The 18,453-nt window shown below is 37.6% G+C and overlaps 1 protein-coding gene across 1 annotated transcript in view; it reads left to right on the top strand.

The window, feature by feature from the left end:
- The window catches only part of prkar2a.L (protein kinase, cAMP-dependent, regulatory subunit type II alpha L homeolog), a 49,128-nt gene extending 31,866 nt beyond the window's left edge, over positions 1–17,262 (top strand). The window contains exons 3-11 of the mRNA XM_018259088.2: positions 535–587; positions 2,061–2,144; positions 3,040–3,146; positions 4,510–4,663; positions 8,225–8,326; positions 8,482–8,556; positions 12,241–12,306; positions 14,381–14,519; positions 16,368–17,262. Of these exons, the coding sequence (XP_018114577.1) occupies positions 535–587; positions 2,061–2,144; positions 3,040–3,146; positions 4,510–4,663; positions 8,225–8,326; positions 8,482–8,556; positions 12,241–12,306; positions 14,381–14,519; positions 16,368–16,501 (914 nt within the window). The 3' untranslated portion in view covers positions 16,502–17,262. The remainder of the gene's footprint in view (positions 1–534; positions 588–2,060; positions 2,145–3,039; positions 3,147–4,509; positions 4,664–8,224; positions 8,327–8,481; positions 8,557–12,240; positions 12,307–14,380; positions 14,520–16,367) is intronic.
- Positions 17,263–18,453: the final 1,191 nt, after the last annotated feature.

Here is an 18,453-nt window from a genome sequence, read left to right as displayed (position 1 = left end):
GCTGCTTGATGTAGTTAATATCTGTATCCTTTATGTTGGTAAAAAACAGTGCTTTCTAAAGGTTTTCTATAAATTTTTGTAAGAAAAAAAAAACATGAAAGGCTTGAAATGTGGGTATCCCGGCACTCTCTCCCCCCAGTGGTTGAAATGGCTCAGAAAGCCAGATAGATGCTGTGTAATACATGTATCCCAGTAATGCATTTTTCTTATCGATTTGAAAGATAATTTTGTTTTGATTATAAATTGCTTGCGTTGTATGTGTTTCTATGTTAGTGTATATAGTGAATAAAGTACCCCTCTTGTAAATTATAAGCATATTATAAGTTACAGAGCAGTTTCATCACTGAATGCCGAATGTTTTTATACAGGTCATGGAACTCTGAGGTGACTTCTAATATCCTCATATTTTGCAACAGGGGGTACTTTATTTATCAGTACTCCCCATTTATAAGGATATAATTTACAAGATATTCATGGCTTTTGTGTATTATAAATATTTATATAATATATACTTTTTTTTTCCTATTCATCTAGTGTGTGCAGAAGCCTTTAATCCTGATGAAGAGGATGAAGACACAGAACCAAGGGTAGATTTAGTTGGCAAATATAGAGTAAATTGTCACTAACTTTTTACCAGGTTTCACAGTGAAAAAAACACATTCCAATGCACTGTAAAAAAAAAGAATAAAAAAAAAAAGTTCTGCAGCTTGGAAAATGTTTTATGTGAAAAATGCGCCTTGACTTCAATCAAAAAGCTGACCCCTAGGCACAGGTCCTAGAGTGCCTGTAAGGTACATGCCACTCTCATGTTAAAGGCGAACTATTGTGAAAGTGAAAATTTAATATAAGCGTCCTCATACTGAAATAAGAAACTTTGTAAATACAATCAAATATTCTGCATTGTTTCTGAAATAATCAAGTTTATCTTCACTATCCCTCTCTCAGCATCTGTTTCTCTTCATTCTGTCTTCATGTAGCAGTTGGGTGTCAGATGAATGATCCAATATAGCTTATAGGGGGCTTCCTTTCCTAGCAGATGAATTAGAGCTCACTCAAATAACTGATTCAAGTACAAACAAAATCTAACAAAATAACTGCCTTTTTCACAAATTCTGCATGTAGAGAGACATGATGTCTGGTGATTTAATACATCTTCTAAGCAAAAGGAACCCCCCCTATGTTGGATCTATCAGTCAATTATTATCCGACGCCCAACTCCTGCATGAAGAGAAACAGCACAGTATTTGTAATTGATTGTATTAAGAAAGTTTCTTATTTCAGTGTGCTGAAGCATATATTAAATTTTTACTTTCGCGATAGTTCCCCTTTAATCCCATAGTAAAATGAGAGAAATCCACTATAGGGATCATAAGGCCTGCCTTATAGTTTAGGTAGTCTATATAAGATGCAGTTTCAGAGAAATCAAGCGGTTCTTTCTCTGTGTAAGACTCCTTAGAAGAAACTCCCTCCCCACCCCTAATTTGCATATGCAAATTTGGATGCTGAAAAAGACCAAATCCTGGATTTGTTGCATCCTTAATATTTAGTACTTGGTAAATCACTGAGCAAATATATAGAGCTTTTACTTGTTCTGTAGGCATTGGGCCATAATAACAAGAGGCTGTTCAATTTAAGGTGCACAATTTGCGGTAACTATATTACAGTGATCAAAAATCTGTTTTAGTAAGTTTTTGGTTTTTTTGGCCACAGGCTGTTTGATTCAGCTAGCCACGCACCCTGCAGATTTCATAGAATAGGATTATCAATTAAGAAGGAATTAGAAGGAAAAAATAAAGACCATGGCAAAGTCTTTAAACCGCAACACCATTACAAAAGCTAGGCAAGCACTCGAGTACAAATATTCAAGCTCTTAATATTTCCATTGATTAAACAAGAGTACTTCTGTGTCTGATGGATGTTTTAGTGAACTTTTAGATGAAAATAGAATGTAAACTGTTCCCTTATTATCTTAATATTTGGAGGAGCGGGTCCTTTTTAAAATGTTTCAAGCGAGTTGTATAATGTCTCTAATTTCACTTGGTTTAATTTTATCTTTAAAGGTCGTTCACCCTAAAACAGATGAACAGAGATGTAGATTACAGGAAGCATGCAAAGATATTTTAATTTTTAAAAACCTTGACCAGGTAAGTTGCCTTTTGTTTCTTATTGAACTATCCCTTTATATAGCATATATAATATTGTATAAGTCAGAAATCCTAGTCACTTGCCCCAGTGTGTTTTTTAGGGATGGACCGAATCCAGGATTCAGTTTGGGATTTGGCCTTTTTCAGCAGGAAAATACTTCTGGTTGAGCCTAATCCAAATCCTAATTTGCATATGCAAAATAGGGGCGGGACAGAAATCGTGTGACTTTTTGTCACAAAACAAGGAAGTAAAAATGTTTTCCCCTTCCCACCCCTAATTTGCATTTGTAAATTAGGATTTGGTTCGGTATTCGGCCAAAACTTTTGAGAAGGATTCAGGGGTTTGGCCGAATCCAAAAGTGGATTCGGTGCATCCCTAGTGTTATTGTTCTTTTATTGTATTTTAGGATTCGAATTACGGCATGACCGTCTCCCATAGACTCCATTTTATCCAAATAATCCCAATCTTTCAAAATTATTACATTTTTCTCTGTGATAATAAAACAGTAGCTTATACTTGATCCCAACTAAGATATAATTAATCCTTATTGGAAGCAAAACCAGCCTTTTGGGTTTATTTAATGTTTGTGATTTTTTAGTAGACTTAAGATATGAAGATCCAAATTAAAGAAAAGTCCATTATCTGGGAAACCCTAGGTCCCGAGCATTCTGAAAAACTGGTCCCATACCTGTATTTATCACTAGCAACCCTCAGTGTTTTTTATTTTTTCATTACCTTTTTAGTATTGAAGCATTGTTTTTTATCTTGAAGTGCCAATTGCTGAAATATAAAATTAAATGGTAACTATTGAAAGCTGAGATTTGATGTGCACAAAAGTGAATTTAGAATTTATTTTGTCTAATTGAAGTTCCTTCTACCATTACATGGCTATAGGAGCAGCTCTCTCAGGTGCTTGATGCAATGTTTGAGAGGAGAGTGAAACCTCAGGAACATGTTATTGACCAGGGAGATGATGGAGATAACTTCTACGTTATTGAAAGGTAAATATATATTTGAAACATTGTTATAAACATTAATGCGCTTAATCTGGGATATCCATCACTTGTGACTCTTCAACATCTAATTGTGTAGCCAAGGCATGGGCACCAGGTTACTCATGTAATGTATATACCAGGAAGTTGCTTAGAATTACATTTTCATTTATTATGCATATATATATATATATATATGTTGAAGATCCCCTTTGAGGTCTCTGAGTGATGTACACCAGTCTTGAACTGCAGTAGAAATAAAGTGCTATGATTTGAACTGCGACAATATTCAGACTGGTTGAGCAGGTTGGTGTCGTCTTCATGTACTTTTAAACTCTACTTAAATGGGGTTTTCACCTTTAAATTAACTTTTAGTTGAGAGTGATATTCTGAGATAATTTGCAATTGATTTGAATTTTTTATTATTTGTGGTTTTTGAGTTATTTAGCTTTTTAATTAGGATCTCTCCAGTTTACATTTTCTGCAATTTGGTTGCCCTAGCAACCATGAACCGATTTGATTAAGAGACAGAAATAGGAGAGGGTCTGAAAAGAAAGATGAGGAATAAAAAGTAGCAATAACAATAAATGTGTAGCCTTACAGAGTATTTACTTTTATATGGGGTTAGTGACAGAGTTGGACAGAGTCAGAAGAAAGAGGCAAATAATTTAAAAACTAATTCTAATCAACTTTTAGAAAGAAAGAGAAGTTTTGTAGTCCTATTGACTACTTATGTCATAAGTATTGAGTTCTGATTTAACTCCTTTCCTGCCAGGTGTGTTTCCATGCCTTGTGTTTCCAGACAAAGATTACAGAGCAACCCTGGAATGTAAAATTATAGCATTGGCAGTCAGGTCCTTGGCATCATTTCATTGCTTGTACACTCTTTGGCAATTAAGTAGTTAAAGGGGAAGTAAAGGCTAAAATTAAGTAATCTTTATCAGAAAGGTCTATATAAATATACCAGTAATGCTGCTCTGAGTCCTCTGTCAAAAGAAACTGCATTTATTTCCCTCTATTGTATACACATGGGCTTCTGTATCAGACTTCCTGTTTTCAGCTTAAACCTCCAGGGCTAGGGATTGAGCATGCTCAGTTTGCTCCTCTTCCCCCCCCCCTCCACGCTGTAATCTGAGCCCAGAGCTATAAGTGAGCAGGGAGAGCTAAAGCTAATATGGCAGCTGCTATCCTATATATATAATATAGTGTTATAGTTTTCACTATTATGTAATCTATCTATTGGTAATAAACTGCTTCGGTAGCTTTCCTTCTCTAGATAGGATAGATAATTCCAAATCTGCATGCATAAATGTAAATGGTGGAAACCACACTGTGTAACCATGCAACCTTTTCTTTCCCTGCTCTCCAACAGAGGACAATATGACATATTCGTAGAGCGAGATGGTCAGTCAAGATGTGTGGGCAAATATGATAATCGTGGAAGTTTTGGTGAACTGGCATTGATGTACAACACTCCTAGGGCTGCAACCATTGTTGCCACAACAGAAGGGTCTCTTTGGGGGCTGGTGAGTCAATTAAAATCATTATACCAATGGTGGCATACAATTTCCTTTTTTAATGTAAAATTAAGCAAAGTTCAGAAGAAATCACATTATTGGTATTTTAAAGGGGTTTTTAACCTTTAGGTTAACTTTTAGTATGCTGTAGAATGGCCAGTTCTAGGCAACTTTCAATTTGTATTCATAATATTTTTCTTTTTTATAGTTTTTGAAGTATTTGCCTCTTCTTTCCAGCTTTCAAATTGGTGTCATTGACCCCATCTAGAAAACAAACACTCTGTAAGGTTACAAATGTATTGTTATTGCTACTTTTTATTACTCATGTTTCTATTCAGGCCTCTCCTATTCATATTCCTGTCTCTTATTCTAATCCATGCATGGTTGCTATGTTATTTTGGACCCTAGCAACCAGATTGCTGAAATTGGAAACTTGATAGCTGCTAAATAAACAGCTAAATAACTCAAAAATCACAAATAATAAAATGAAAACCAATTGCAAATTGTCTCAGAATACTACTCTCTACATCATACTAAAATTTTGGAAAAAAAAAAAATTGGTTGCTCACCTTCCAGTACTTTTTTCAGTTTAGTTGATTTCAGATAGTTCACCAGAAATAGACTTTTTTCAGTTACTTTATATTTTTTATTTGCGACAGTTTTTCTAGTAATTGAAGCTTTATCTTCTTATGTCTTTCTTAAGCAGCTCTGGGAGGGGAGCCATTGACTCTAACTACAAGTTAAAAAGATACAATAGTTGATACATGTCTTATCTTTGTCCCTGCTAAGCAGAATCCCTGAGTTTCATAAAAGGCAGCTGTTAGAATTTATACAGGTATGGGATCTATTATCCAGAAATCTGTTATCCAGAAAGTTTCCGAATTATGGCAAGGCCATCTCCCATAGACTATTTTATCCAAATAATACAGATTTTAAAAAAATGATTTCCTTTTTCTCTGTAATAATAAAACAGTATGTGATCCCAACTAGGATATAATGTATCCTTACTGGAAGCAAAACCAGCCTATTGGGTTAATTTAATGTTTACATGATTTTCCAGTAGATTTAAAGTATGCAGTTTCAAATTACAGAAAGACCCGTTATCCAGAAAATCTCAGGTCCTGAGCATTCTGGATAGCAGGTCCCATACCTGTGCAATAATTGCTAATATTCTTGAATTAATAGGAACATTCCCCGCACTGCCTCAGCTGTATAGTCGAATGCATCAAATCCTCCACGGGTACACCGCAAATTGCTAACTGCTAATATTCCACAGAGGCTGCTGAGAAATGTATCAACTTATGCTGTAGATTGTAACCGTTCAGAATCTGCAGCAAGATTACTGAGCAACCAGACTGAAACACCAGAGACCAACTTCTTTAATTGTGAAAAGACTGTAAATAATGAAAAGCAATGGAACAAAGTCTTTATTTCTGCTGAACAATCTGAAAACAACTCAACTGAAAAATGTTTGGAAGTTGAAGAACCTCCCTAAAGGAAAATTCAACCTGTAATAACCCCTTCCCCGCAGCCTACCTGCCTCCCCATGCAAATGCCCCTAATTTCTTACCCACCCCTCCTGCAGATTCAGGGCTCAGAGTTCACGGCAGCCATCTTCTTCTTCTCCTGTAATCTTCGTGCATTGACAGCATTTTCGGCGCATGTGCAGTTGGAGTAAATGTCTAGTCCTGAACAACTGCGCATGCGCCGAAAGTCACAAAAATGTCCGCATTGGGACCAGAAATTTACTCCAACTGTGCATGCGCCGAAACTTCAGAAAAAGACCTAAGAAAGAAGATGGCGCCCGTGAACTCCCATGGCCAGAATCTGCACGGTGAGTAAAAAATTAGGGGCATTTGCCCGGGGGCAATCCTGACTTTACCAGCACTGAACTTGCTAGTGATGCAGCGAATCCACTATTTTGGATTTAGCAGAACCCCTGAATCCTTTGCGAAAGATTTGGGCTAATACCAAACTGAATCCAAATCCTAATTTGTGTATGCAAATTAGGGGTGGGAAGGGGAAAACTTTTTAAACTTCCTTGTTTTGTGACAAAAAGTCAAGTGATTTTCCTCCCAACCCCTAATTTGCACTAGGATTCAGTTCGGCTGTGCAGAAGGATTTGGCCGAATCCGAATCCTGCAGAAAAATGCTGAATCCCGGATTAGGTGCATCCCTAGATCACTATTACATACAATTTCGCATTCTTTATAGTGGGGCTATAGAAGTTATCCTGTTAAAGGGGTTGTTCACCTCTGAGATAACTTTTTATGATGTAGAGAGTGATATTCTAAGACAATTTGCAATTTGTTTTCATTTTTTATGTGTGTTTTTTGAGTTATTTAGCTTTTTATTCAGCAGCTCATCAGTTTGCAGTTTCATCAATCTGGTTGCTGGGGTCCAAATTAACCTAGCAACCATGCATTGATTTGAATAAGAGACTGGAATATGAATAGGAGAGGCCTGAATAGAAGGATCAGTAATACAAATTGGCATTAACAATACATTTAGTAGCCTTAGAGCATTTGCTTTTTAGAAGGGGTCAGCGATGCCCGTTTGTATGCCATGCTTTGCATTCACAGGAATTTCTTTGCCATCTACTATGAAAATGCATTATTTCTTTCTGAAAAGTGGTGTAAAAAAGCCTCCATTTTTACATATTTTGTTTTCAACCTAAAACACATCTTAAATTAGAATATTACAATTTGCTACACACACATAAAATAAAGCATATAAGCTGCGGTAAATTTATTAAAGTGACAGCACTGCTTTAGGGCTCTTACTGACGAGCGGTTGAAGCTGCACTCCCCCTGCGTTCCATTTTTCTGCGTTTATTAAAGTGACAGCACTGCTTTAGGGCTCTTACTGACGAGCGGTTCAAGCTGCGTTCCATTTTTCTGCGTTCAACCGCAGGGGAGCGCAGGAATAGACGCATTACGTTTTTTCCAAATGGGCTGTACTCACACAGGCACGTGTAGTCACCGAATGCAGGAAAAATGCAGCATGTTGCGTCTTAACCTGCTTTCGGCGCCTACACGCGCCTGTGTGAGTACAGCCCCATTGGAAAAAACGTAATGCGTCTATTCCTGCGCTCCCCTGTGACTGAACGCAGAAAAATGGAGCGCAGCTTTAACCGCTCATCAGTAAGAGCCCTTAAAAGCTGGCTTTACATATGAAGCATATTTGGATAATTTGGTTGTTTGTGTGGGATTCTTATAAACTAGAGTCTGTAAAAGTAACGGCACATGGACAATTCCCAGCTTTTGACCATTTGCCTGGAGATCATCTAATTTGTTAGTTCCCCAGCAAGGTTCAGGCAAAAAAATATATGTGGGAGGTAACACCCTGGGAATTCTTTACATGCAATTTATTTAAATGAGATTGCATTAGCACCTTGTTTGAATGTTCTGTAAACACAAACATTGATTTGCCACAGGTCTAACTAATTATTCACTGTTTGGTCTTCATATATATAACCTTTCTCAGTGACTAAGCTTTTTGGCAGTTTGGGATGCCAATTCAATGGAAAATGTCTTTGTAAAATTAAATCTATTTTTTTTTTCTTTTCAGGACAGAGTGACCTTCAGACGTATTATTTTGAAAAACAATGCTAAAAAGCGAAGAACTTATGAAATATTTATTGAATCTGTACCTGTTCTCAAATCATTAGAGGTGAGAAATCAAATGCTGCTTTTTCAAGAAATGTTGCTTCCAATAAATGAAAGGTGTTGTGTATTTTATATTTAAGTGTTTAGTTAAAGTGTGTGGTGCCTAAAACTAATATTTTTAAATGTAAGAAAACTTTCACTGAATTTGTTTTCTCTTAGCTTTCTGAGCGCATGAAAATTGTTGATGTAATTGGTGCAAAAGTGTATAAAGATGGAGATCGTATCATTTCACAGGTAACATGACTTGTTTATATATACAAAAAAAGAAATGCAAACTGCTGAGAGCATTCTAGTGCCTAAACAAGATGATTGGGATGATGCTTAGCTTCCCTCCATAACTGTGTCTGCCTGCTTACTGAGACTGAAGGAAACTAATTGTACTTACTCTATATCATTTATTTAAATCTTATTCTGCTTGACAAACCTAGTAGAAAAGAACTTAGAATTATTTATAAGGGTGACAGGTCCCCTTTAATCCGCGTTTCAAAAAAGAGATTTTACTTTAGTTAAGTCCAAAAATGTCAATTGATTCCCTCTTGATTACAGTGTTAAATGCAGTGGCTAGTCACTGGCATGTAGTAATTATTCAAACATGCCTTTATGCAGTTTCACCAGTCAGTTGCAAAATTTCTACTCTACAATAACCCTTGCAATAAGAGTGCTTGCTTGTTGATATTGTTTTGCCCAGAACACATAGAATACAAACTTAGAGGGGGTCACAATATTTAGTATTAGGATTCTTGGATTAGGTTGCTATTATCTTTACACTATTAGTATCTGTTTATAAAGGTAACAGCCCTGTCTGTATCACATTGGGCCAGTGGCTTTTTGGCCTATTCCTTAAAGGAGGACTAAAGATTAACTAAAGAAGTAGGTAGAAATGTTGAACATTATGTTTTGTGCTTCTGTACCAGCCCAAGGCAAGCACAGCCCTTTAGCAGTAAAGATCTGTGTCTCCAAAGATGCCCCAGTAGCTCCCCATCTTCTTTTCTGCTGATTCACTGCACATGCTCTGTGCTGCTGTCACTTACTGAGCTTAGGGACCCACTCACAATATACAGTACACATCGAATAGAAATGTCACAATATAAGGCTGATTAGTCATTAATACAGATAATTACTACATGGCAGCACAGAAACCAGTGCAATTAGCATCAGAATTTAATAATCAGCCCTGTAGCATCAGCTTATATTACAGACCAACCTCATTTTCTGCTGGATAATTAGTGACGACCCCTAAGCTTAGCTTCTCAACAGCTGCTCAGAGCCCACTGAGCATGTGAGTGTCACAGACACTTTCCAAGATGGTGACCCCCTGTGACAAGTTTGAAGTCCTGGATCATTGCTGCTATTGAGAAGCTGAAACTTAAGCCTGTGCAATAAGTTCAGTATATAAAAAATGACATTTTTAGCCATATTCATTTAGTTCTCCTTTAAGTCTAACTGGAGCTAAGTAAATCCAGATGAAAACAATAATATTGAATAAACCAGAATCTGTAACAATTGACTATTGCATTTTCCTATCATCATGGGTTAGATTTTATTCATCCATCCTACCCTCAGGGAATTATATTGTTTCATATTATCTATGCTTGGTATAGTATAGATCAGTGATCCCCAACCAGTAGCTTGTGAGCAACATGTTGCTCTTCGACCCCTTGGATGTTGCTCCCAGTGGCCTCCAAGCTGGTGCTTAGTTTTACATTCCTGGCTTAAAGGGCAGCTATCACAGCCAAAATCAAACACATATTAACAATCTGACCAGTACAAGCTAAACACGTTTAATCAAACTACATATATAGTTTTTTGAAAAAACTGCAGGTTTTAAAAAAAATCCCTTTGTCAAATGGGTTCTTTCACTGAGGGAGTGACTATAACAGAGACTATAATATGCAAATTTCAGGAGCATGCTCAGATTGTAACACTGCTTTGAGTATTCTACCCAGAATGCCTTGTTTTAGTAAACTCCTCCACTAGAAGTATCAGGATATTTCCCTATCTTGTCCCCTGCTGGTAAAGTCATTATGCAAATGAAGGGCACACAGTAACTTCCAGCAGGTGGCAGCACTACTGAACAGCAGCTAACACACAGGTTTGGCTGATTTGAAAATAGCTTAGAAGGGTTGATAAGCAACAAGGAATTTCACCTGAGCATGTGCGAGATTTCAGAGCTACAGTTGGCTGGGAAGATATAGGTAGGAGGAGCCAGTGAAATCCAAGATGTCTGCCTCAGCTAGAACTGCAGGGGAGATAGGGGAGATCTTGCAGAAGGAATAGTGAGCTGATCATTTACATTATACAAACAATTCTAACTGTTTTAAAAATTGGATTTCTTGAACTTTCACATAGTGTATTTACTTAGTAAGTGATTTTGGTCATGATTGGTGCCCTTTAAAGGCAAGCTTTAGTTGCATAAAAAACATGTGTACTGCCAAACAGAGCCTCCTATTGGCTGCAAGTCCACATAGAGTTTACCAATACCCAATCACAGCCCTTATTTTGCACCCCCAGAAACTTTTTGCGTGCTCTCCAGCATTATTTTATTCTTGAGTGTGGCTCATGGGTATAAAAGGCTGGGGACCCCTGGTATAGATATTAAAAGTTGAAATTGTTGGGTAAGTAAAAAATATATTTTAGTTGAGACAGATAATTATTGGGGGAAACTTGGAAACTGAATGTTAAAGTGTGTGTTTCAGTTGGATTGTATTGTACACATCATTTGGCTGTACAATGCTTAAATAAAAGTAATTAGGGCATTCTGCAACTTGGTGTAAGGTTTGACCTGCCCAGTTTTTAAAATTGGCTGCACACAAGATCATTTCTGGCCTGTTATCAAGTTTATATTCACTATTCCTCTCTCAGCATCTGTTTCTCTTCATTCTCTCTTCATTCAGGAGTTGGGTGTCAGATATTCATTGACAGTTATATCCAATATATCTTATATGGGGGGATCCTTTTGCCTAGAAGATGTATCAGAGCTCACTCTATTAAAATCACCTGACATCTTGTCTCTCTACATGTAGGATTTGTGCAAAAGTCAGTTATTTTGTTCGTACTGGAATCGGTTATTTGAGTGCGCTCTAATACATCTGCTAGGAACGGAAGCCCCCCCTATAAGTTATATTGGATCTAACTGTCAATGATTATCTGACACCCAACTGCTGCATGCAGACAGAATGAAGAGAAACAGATGCTGAGAGAGGAATAATGAATATAATATTGATTATTTCAGAAATAATGAAGAATATTTAATTCATTGTATTCACAAAGTTTATTTCAGTATGCTGAAGCTTATAAATTGTCATTTTCGCTATAGTTCCCTTTTAAACTTGAGTCACATTCAATACACTATATATTTTATAAATATTTTATTTGCATTATATTTAAATAGCCCCAATTTTTTGTTTATAAATTATAGAATGATTTACTATACTAAGGAAACAGGTGGAATTTTAATGCAAAGATAACAGTGTGGCTTTAAAGCAAGAGAGTCAGTAAAGAGAGTCATTTACTTAAGCACTTTACATCCCCCACAGCGTAGGCTGAAGCTGCTCTTGGCTTGTTGGTAACGAGAGCTAGTTCTCCAAAATACTGTCCACTTTTACAGCATGCGATCTCTACCCCCTGGTTACTTTCTTGACCGTTTTTATCTAACGGATAAAAGAAAGCTTATATTAAATTTCCATTTTAGCACTAGTTCCCCTTTAAATATAGTGGAAACTGTACCATTAAACTTAATTTTAAAAGTACCATGCTGCCTTTAATTCAAGGGAAAGTAAGGGTTGACTTTAAGCACATGATATTTGGAGCCTTGCTCCAAAACTAAAGACACATTTTCACATTTGATATATTTTACAATGAATATTGCAGATGGACTTGGAGTATGACCGATTTAAATGTTTTTTTTACTTCCATTAGGGTGATAAAGCGGACTGCTTTTATATTGTGGAATCGGGAGAGGTAAAAATCATGATGAAAAGTAAGGTAAGCATATGTTTATTTTTAGCTGGTTTTAAAAGGAAAAAAAAATGTACCCCCAAGTCACCCACTTGCAACCTCCCTTCCTCTCTACTAATAACAGAGAACCAGTAACTTAACTAGAGGGGGGCAGCCCCTGGTGCGTGACTTCCAGCCGGGCCCCCCGCCCCCCTCAATTGCCCCCCGCAATTTTCGGCCGCATTTTCCTGGCGCGTGGGCTGCCGGGGGGCCCTGAGGGGGTGCGGGCCCTGGCCCGCTCGCACCCCCTACTCCCCCCGTAGTTCCGCCACTGCAGAGAACCTTTTCCCCAGTGCGACTTTTTACATTCTATTACTTATTATGGGGTCCGCTGGCAGTGTTGTAAGTAATCCACAACGTCACAGTTCCTACTAGGGATGCACTGAATCCGGAATTCGGGCTATTTCAGCAGGATTCGGATTCCGCCGAATCCTTCTGCCCGGGCCGAACCGAATCCAAATATCCTAATTTGCATATGCAAATTAGGAGCAGGGAGTGAAATTGTGTTCCTTTTTGTCACAATACAAGGAACTAAAAAATTTGTTGCTCTTCCCACCCCTAATTTGCATATGCAAATTAGGATTCGGTTCGGTATTCGGCCGGATTTTTCGCATAGGATTCAGGGGTTCGTCCCCATCCAAAATAGGCAATTCGGTGCATTTCTAAGTTCTTACTGTAAAAAAAAAAAGTGAGACTGTCGTAAAATTAAAATGGTGATGCAAAACTTTCTAAATATAATCAATTCAAAATACACTTTCTGAAATTATCAAGTTATTATTCACTATCCCCCTATGCAATCTGCGTGTCTGCATAAATGGGTACGAGTCTGATTTTGATTGATAGTTAAATGGGAGGATCACCTTTAAAGGCGAACTAAACCTCCAAATGATGAAAACCATCCACCCTCCACAGTCCCCTCCCTGTTCCCCCTTGCACAGGTGTTAATACCTGTAAATGCCCCTAAGTCTTTAATTACCCCTTGATAAAGAGTCCACGCACCAGAGCTCACGGGTGCCATCTTCCGGCGCTTCAGTAATCTTCGGGTCCCTTCGACAATTTCCGTGGCTTTTCAGCGTATGCGCAGTTGTTTGGGACCAGAATATTGCTACAACTGTGCATTCGCAGATACGCTGCTTACTTACTGAAGACTCCCAAAGTCGTGAAGATGGCCCCTGTGTCCTCCTCTGCGCTGACACTGCATCAAGGGGTGATTAAAAACTTAGGGGCATTTACAGGTATTAACACCTGTGCGGGGGGGAACTGGAAGGGGGGGGGGGACTATGGAGGGTAGGGGTTTTCATTAATTTGGGGTTTGGTTCTCTTTTAAACTATAGTAGAGCTTCTGAAGTGCAAACACCAGTTTTACCAGTATGTCATTCCTTTAAGACAGTTTAATTTTTTGGTGTTACTGTTCCCTTAAGTTAACTTTAAGTATGTTATAGAATGCCCAATTCTATGCAACTTTTCAGTTAGTCTTCATTATTTATTTTTTATAGTTGTTTAATTATTTGCCTCCTTCTTCTGATTCTTTCCAGATTTCAAAAAGGGGTCATGCGGACCCTATCTAAAAATTTAAAGTAAGGCTACAAGTGTATTGTTACTGCTACTTTTTTTATTACTCCTCTTTCTATTCAGGCCTCTCCTATTCATATTCCCGTCTCTGGTTCAAATCAATGTATGGTTGCTAGGGTAATTTGGACCCTAGCAACCAGATTGCTGAGATTGCAAACTGGAGAGCTGCTGAATAAAAAGCTAGCTTAAACTAAAAATAATAAAAAAATGAAAACCAATTGCGAATTGTCTCAGAATATCACTCTCTACACTATACTAAAAGTTAAAGCAAAGGTGAACAACCCCTTTAACTACGTTGATGTGTATTCCCTTGCTTAGACAGTGTATAATAGCTAACTGCCATTCACAGGCAGTCAATTTTAAAATCAACCTCTGGCTTTTTGGAAATCGGAGTATTGTGATAAAATCTGTAGGTTTACTCTCCATCTGCTAACATGCTTGTTTCTAACTCAATTTGAGAATTGCTTACATTTTTTCTTTTATCTGTTAGACAAAAACAGGTCAAGAAGGTAACCAGGAAGTAGAGATCGCACGCTGTAATAGTGGACAGTATTTTGGAGAACTAGCTCTCGTTACCAACAAGCCAAGAGCAGCTTCAGCCTACGCTGTGGGGGACGTCAAGTGCTTAAGTAAATGACTCTCTTTACTGACTCTCTTGCTTTAAAGCCACACTGTTATCTTTGCATTAAAGTTCCACCTGTTTCCTTAGTATAGTGAATCATTCTATAATTTATAAACAAAAAATTGGGGCTATTTAAATATAATGCAAATAAAATATTTATAAAATATATAGTGTATTTAATGTGACACTCTCATGTTTTTAAAGGGAACTATAGCGAAAATGAAAATTTAATATAAGCGTCAGCATACAGAAATAAGAAACTTTTTAAATAGAATCAATTAAACATTCTGCATCATTTCTGAAATAATCAAGTTCCTGTTCACTAATTCTCTCTCAGCATCTGTTTCTCTCTTCATGCAGGAGTTGGGTGTCAGATTATCATTGACAATTAGATCCAATATATCTTATCGGAGGGCTTAATTTAACTAGATGTATTAGAGCTCACTCTATATATAAAATCACCAGACATCATGTCTCTGTACATACAGGATTTGTGCAAAAGGCAGTTATTTTGTTAAAAGGACCCCCCTATAAGATATATTGGATCTAACTGTCAATGAATATCTGACACCCAACTGCTTCATGAAGACAGAATGAAGAGAAACAGATGCTGAGAGAGGAATAGTGAATGTAAACTTGATAATTTCAAAAACTATGCAGAATATTTAATTAATTGTATTTATAAAGTTTCTTATTTCAGCATGCTGAAGCTTATATTAAATGTTTAGTTACCCTTAAATTTCACACAGGGAAAATTCCCAGCAGTAATTAAACATAAAGGGCAGCTCAGAAATAGCCATAAAAATTGCTGCCCTTTCCCATTACAAAGAAAGATATATTTAAAAGGCTAATGTCAAATTGTTTTGAAGGAATATTTTTCCTTGTCTTTCCAGCTTACTGTTTTATGCTGGACCTCTTCCTATAAAAAAAAATGCTTTTTATTATTAATTAAGTCTGACTGTCTTGACAGCCTATCGATTTACCCAGTTTTATTTTTACGCTGAACTGTTTTTGTAATAAAATAGAAGGAATATCATAATTTTAATGATCTCTAGTATGAATTCAGCAACTAAACATTAGATGGTGTCACGATGAGTAGAGAAAAATAAGGTTACCAGATCTGACAAGCTAAAATAAGCTGTCCTTTCTCTGTTTAAAGGGATTCTGTCATGATTTTTCTGGTGTAGTTTTTATTTCTAACTATCACTGTTTACACTGCAAATAATTCACTCTACATATAAAATTTAATTCCTGAACCAGCAAGTGAAGTTTTTTTTTTAGTCATAATATTGGTGTGTAGGTACATGTGCTTTCAGAAAGAGCCAGCACTTTAGGATGGAACTACTTTCTGGCAGGCTGTTGTTTCTCCTACTCAATGTAACTGAATGTGTCTCAGTGGAACCTGGATTTTACTATTGAGTGCTGTTCTTAGATCTACCAGGCAGCTGTTATCTTGTGTTAAGGTGCCCATACATGGAGAGATCCGCTCGTTTGGCGATGTCGCCAAACGAGCGGATCTCCCTCCGATATGCCCACCTTGAGGTGGCTGATCCGATCGTGGGTGCCCCATACACGGGCCAATAAGCTGCCGACACGGTATGTCGGCAGCTTTTATCGGCCCGTGTATGGCCACCTTTAGGGAGCTGCTATCTTGTTACCTTCCCATTGTCCTATTGTTTGGCTGCTGGGTGGGAAAGGGAGGGGGGATATCACTCCAACTTGCAGTAAAGAATCGGATTTCAATGCAGAAGTCTGCTAGAGCAGCACTATTAACAGGTGCACTTTGAAAAAAAAAAACATGTTTTCTCATGACCGTATCCCTTTAACTTTTTCCCTTATTTTTCTTTTATTTTAGTTATGGATGTGCAGGCATTTGAAAGATTGCTGGGCCCCTGCATGGACATTATGAAGAGAAATATCACGCATTATGAAGAGCAGCTGGTTGCATTGTTTGGTTCCAGCATGGACCTTAGGGATCCAGGAAAATAGGCACAGTTACCTCATTGCCTTCTCTGTTCAAGACACAGAAAAAAAAGCTTCCTGTCAGCAACACAACAAACAAGGGACAAAGAGCACTGTGGAACAGCTACTGCTGCTGTTGTCTTGAGCACTCTTTTTCTTTTTCACCCCCTTTATTTTTTAAACACAAAGTAAAGCTTCAGCAGCAGAGACCATGGTAGAAATCCAGTCTGGGCCATTTTGCTGCTGAGATCCCATTATTAGACCTAGAAATACGTGCCTTTCTTTTTCCTCTCCTGGTTAAGAATGGCAAATTAGCCCTTGTTGCGATACATTTTGTAAGTGCCTACGCCATAGCCCAGTATCTGAGCATAACAAGTAGAATTTAAACAAACAAAACTTTTTTGTTATTAACATGGCTGCCATTTTTCAAGTCAAAACTATGAGGTTGATCGGCAATAAGGTTTACTTTTACTTGGATACTGTTCTTTGGTTCAGCACTGCAGCCTATTAACGTTGCAGATTTTTATTCATCACTTTAGTCACGTGGCACCCTCTGCAGCTTGCCTTGGGAAAATGGTGTTTAGCCTATGCAACCGATTCTATAGCTAATGATCTAGTGACAGCAGTTTTGTTTAGATATCCTGCCATATATAAGAACTTGAAAGTGTTGCATTTCAATAGCTCTTCGAATTGCCACAAAGATGTTTCTCAAAGTAACGACAATAGGTCTGAGAGTTAATTTGTAAAATGTTTTCGCATTGCTGGGCTTCCCTCCCTCATTAGTTATCCGCAGTTCAACTGAAACTGTTGCCCCCTTATCCATTCTGTCTGTTGCTACTAGGTGACCCTAAGGGTCAGGGCACATGCTTCGATTCGGGGAGATTAGTTGCCTAACGACAAATCTCCTCTTCTTCGGGCGAATAATCTCCCCGAACTGCCTCCCACCGGCTAAAATCTAAATCGCCGGCGGGATGGCACTTAGAGCACTTCGTTTTCCGAAGTCGCCCGAAGTTTCCGTGAGCCAGCGGGAGGCAGTTCGGGGAGAAGAGGAGAGTTGTCGCCGGGCGACTTAATCTCCCGAATCTGGGCATGTGCCCTGACCCTAAATCAATGTTACAAGAAAAGAAAGTTCCTATACATGCGAGTCATTTTAGAACATTTTTTATCTTTGTTTATCTAAGAAGATAATGTTTCCTTTTGTGGCTCCTATGGATTTGCTTTTTTTTCTTGAGGGGATCTCTTGTTATTTAAATCAGTCAAGCACCATTCCTAAAACATTACTATAAAAATACAAATTACATCCACACTGATACATTTTCTATCTATCTATCATCTATCTATAATATCTATATATAGCCTTTCTCACATACACTTTGCACTCCCAATTTTATTCTGGAGCAACATTTTATGGACTTTTTTTTACCCCCCCTGAATGTATGTTAAAAACAATTACAAGTCTACAGCTTGAGTGGAGCGTTTATTTTGTTAGTAGAAAGAATACAGTATGTTGTGCAACTTGAACCAAACTGATTCTTAAATGTATTGTATTAAATGAACCTTTTTTTGGTGTTTTCTCAAGCACTCCAAGCAAATATGAACATAAAATCTAAGTTACTGTAGTGCGGTGGATTCTTTTCGTCATGTTCATTCAGAGATACCACTTTTATTTCACGGGACTCTACTTATATAAATACAAATGTTTCCATTTGCTATTTGTGAGTGTCAGAGTACAAAAAAAAACCCTTTGCCCTAAATTAAAGTGAATTTTTTTTTTTTATGGAAATTTTTATAATAAAGGCAAGATCCAAGTCCCAAACCAGACAAAAAAATTGTCATTTCATGACAGAAGTTCAAATAAATTGGCGGAGCCTCCTCGAAAATTTCTATTCAATCCGCTAAATTATAGAGGGGGATATTTAATGGCCAGTTTTACGATCCCCCTGTTCGGACATAGCTGCACCCCCCCCCAGCAAACTTTG

Source organism: Xenopus laevis, chromosome 4L (assembly GCF_017654675.1).
Source record: "Xenopus laevis strain J_2021 chromosome 4L, Xenopus_laevis_v10.1, whole genome shotgun sequence".
Taxonomy (NCBI): Eukaryota; Metazoa; Chordata; class Amphibia; order Anura; family Pipidae; genus Xenopus; species Xenopus laevis.
Note: the sequence above shows the minus strand (reverse complement) of the source record. Positions and strands in the feature narration are given on the sequence as shown.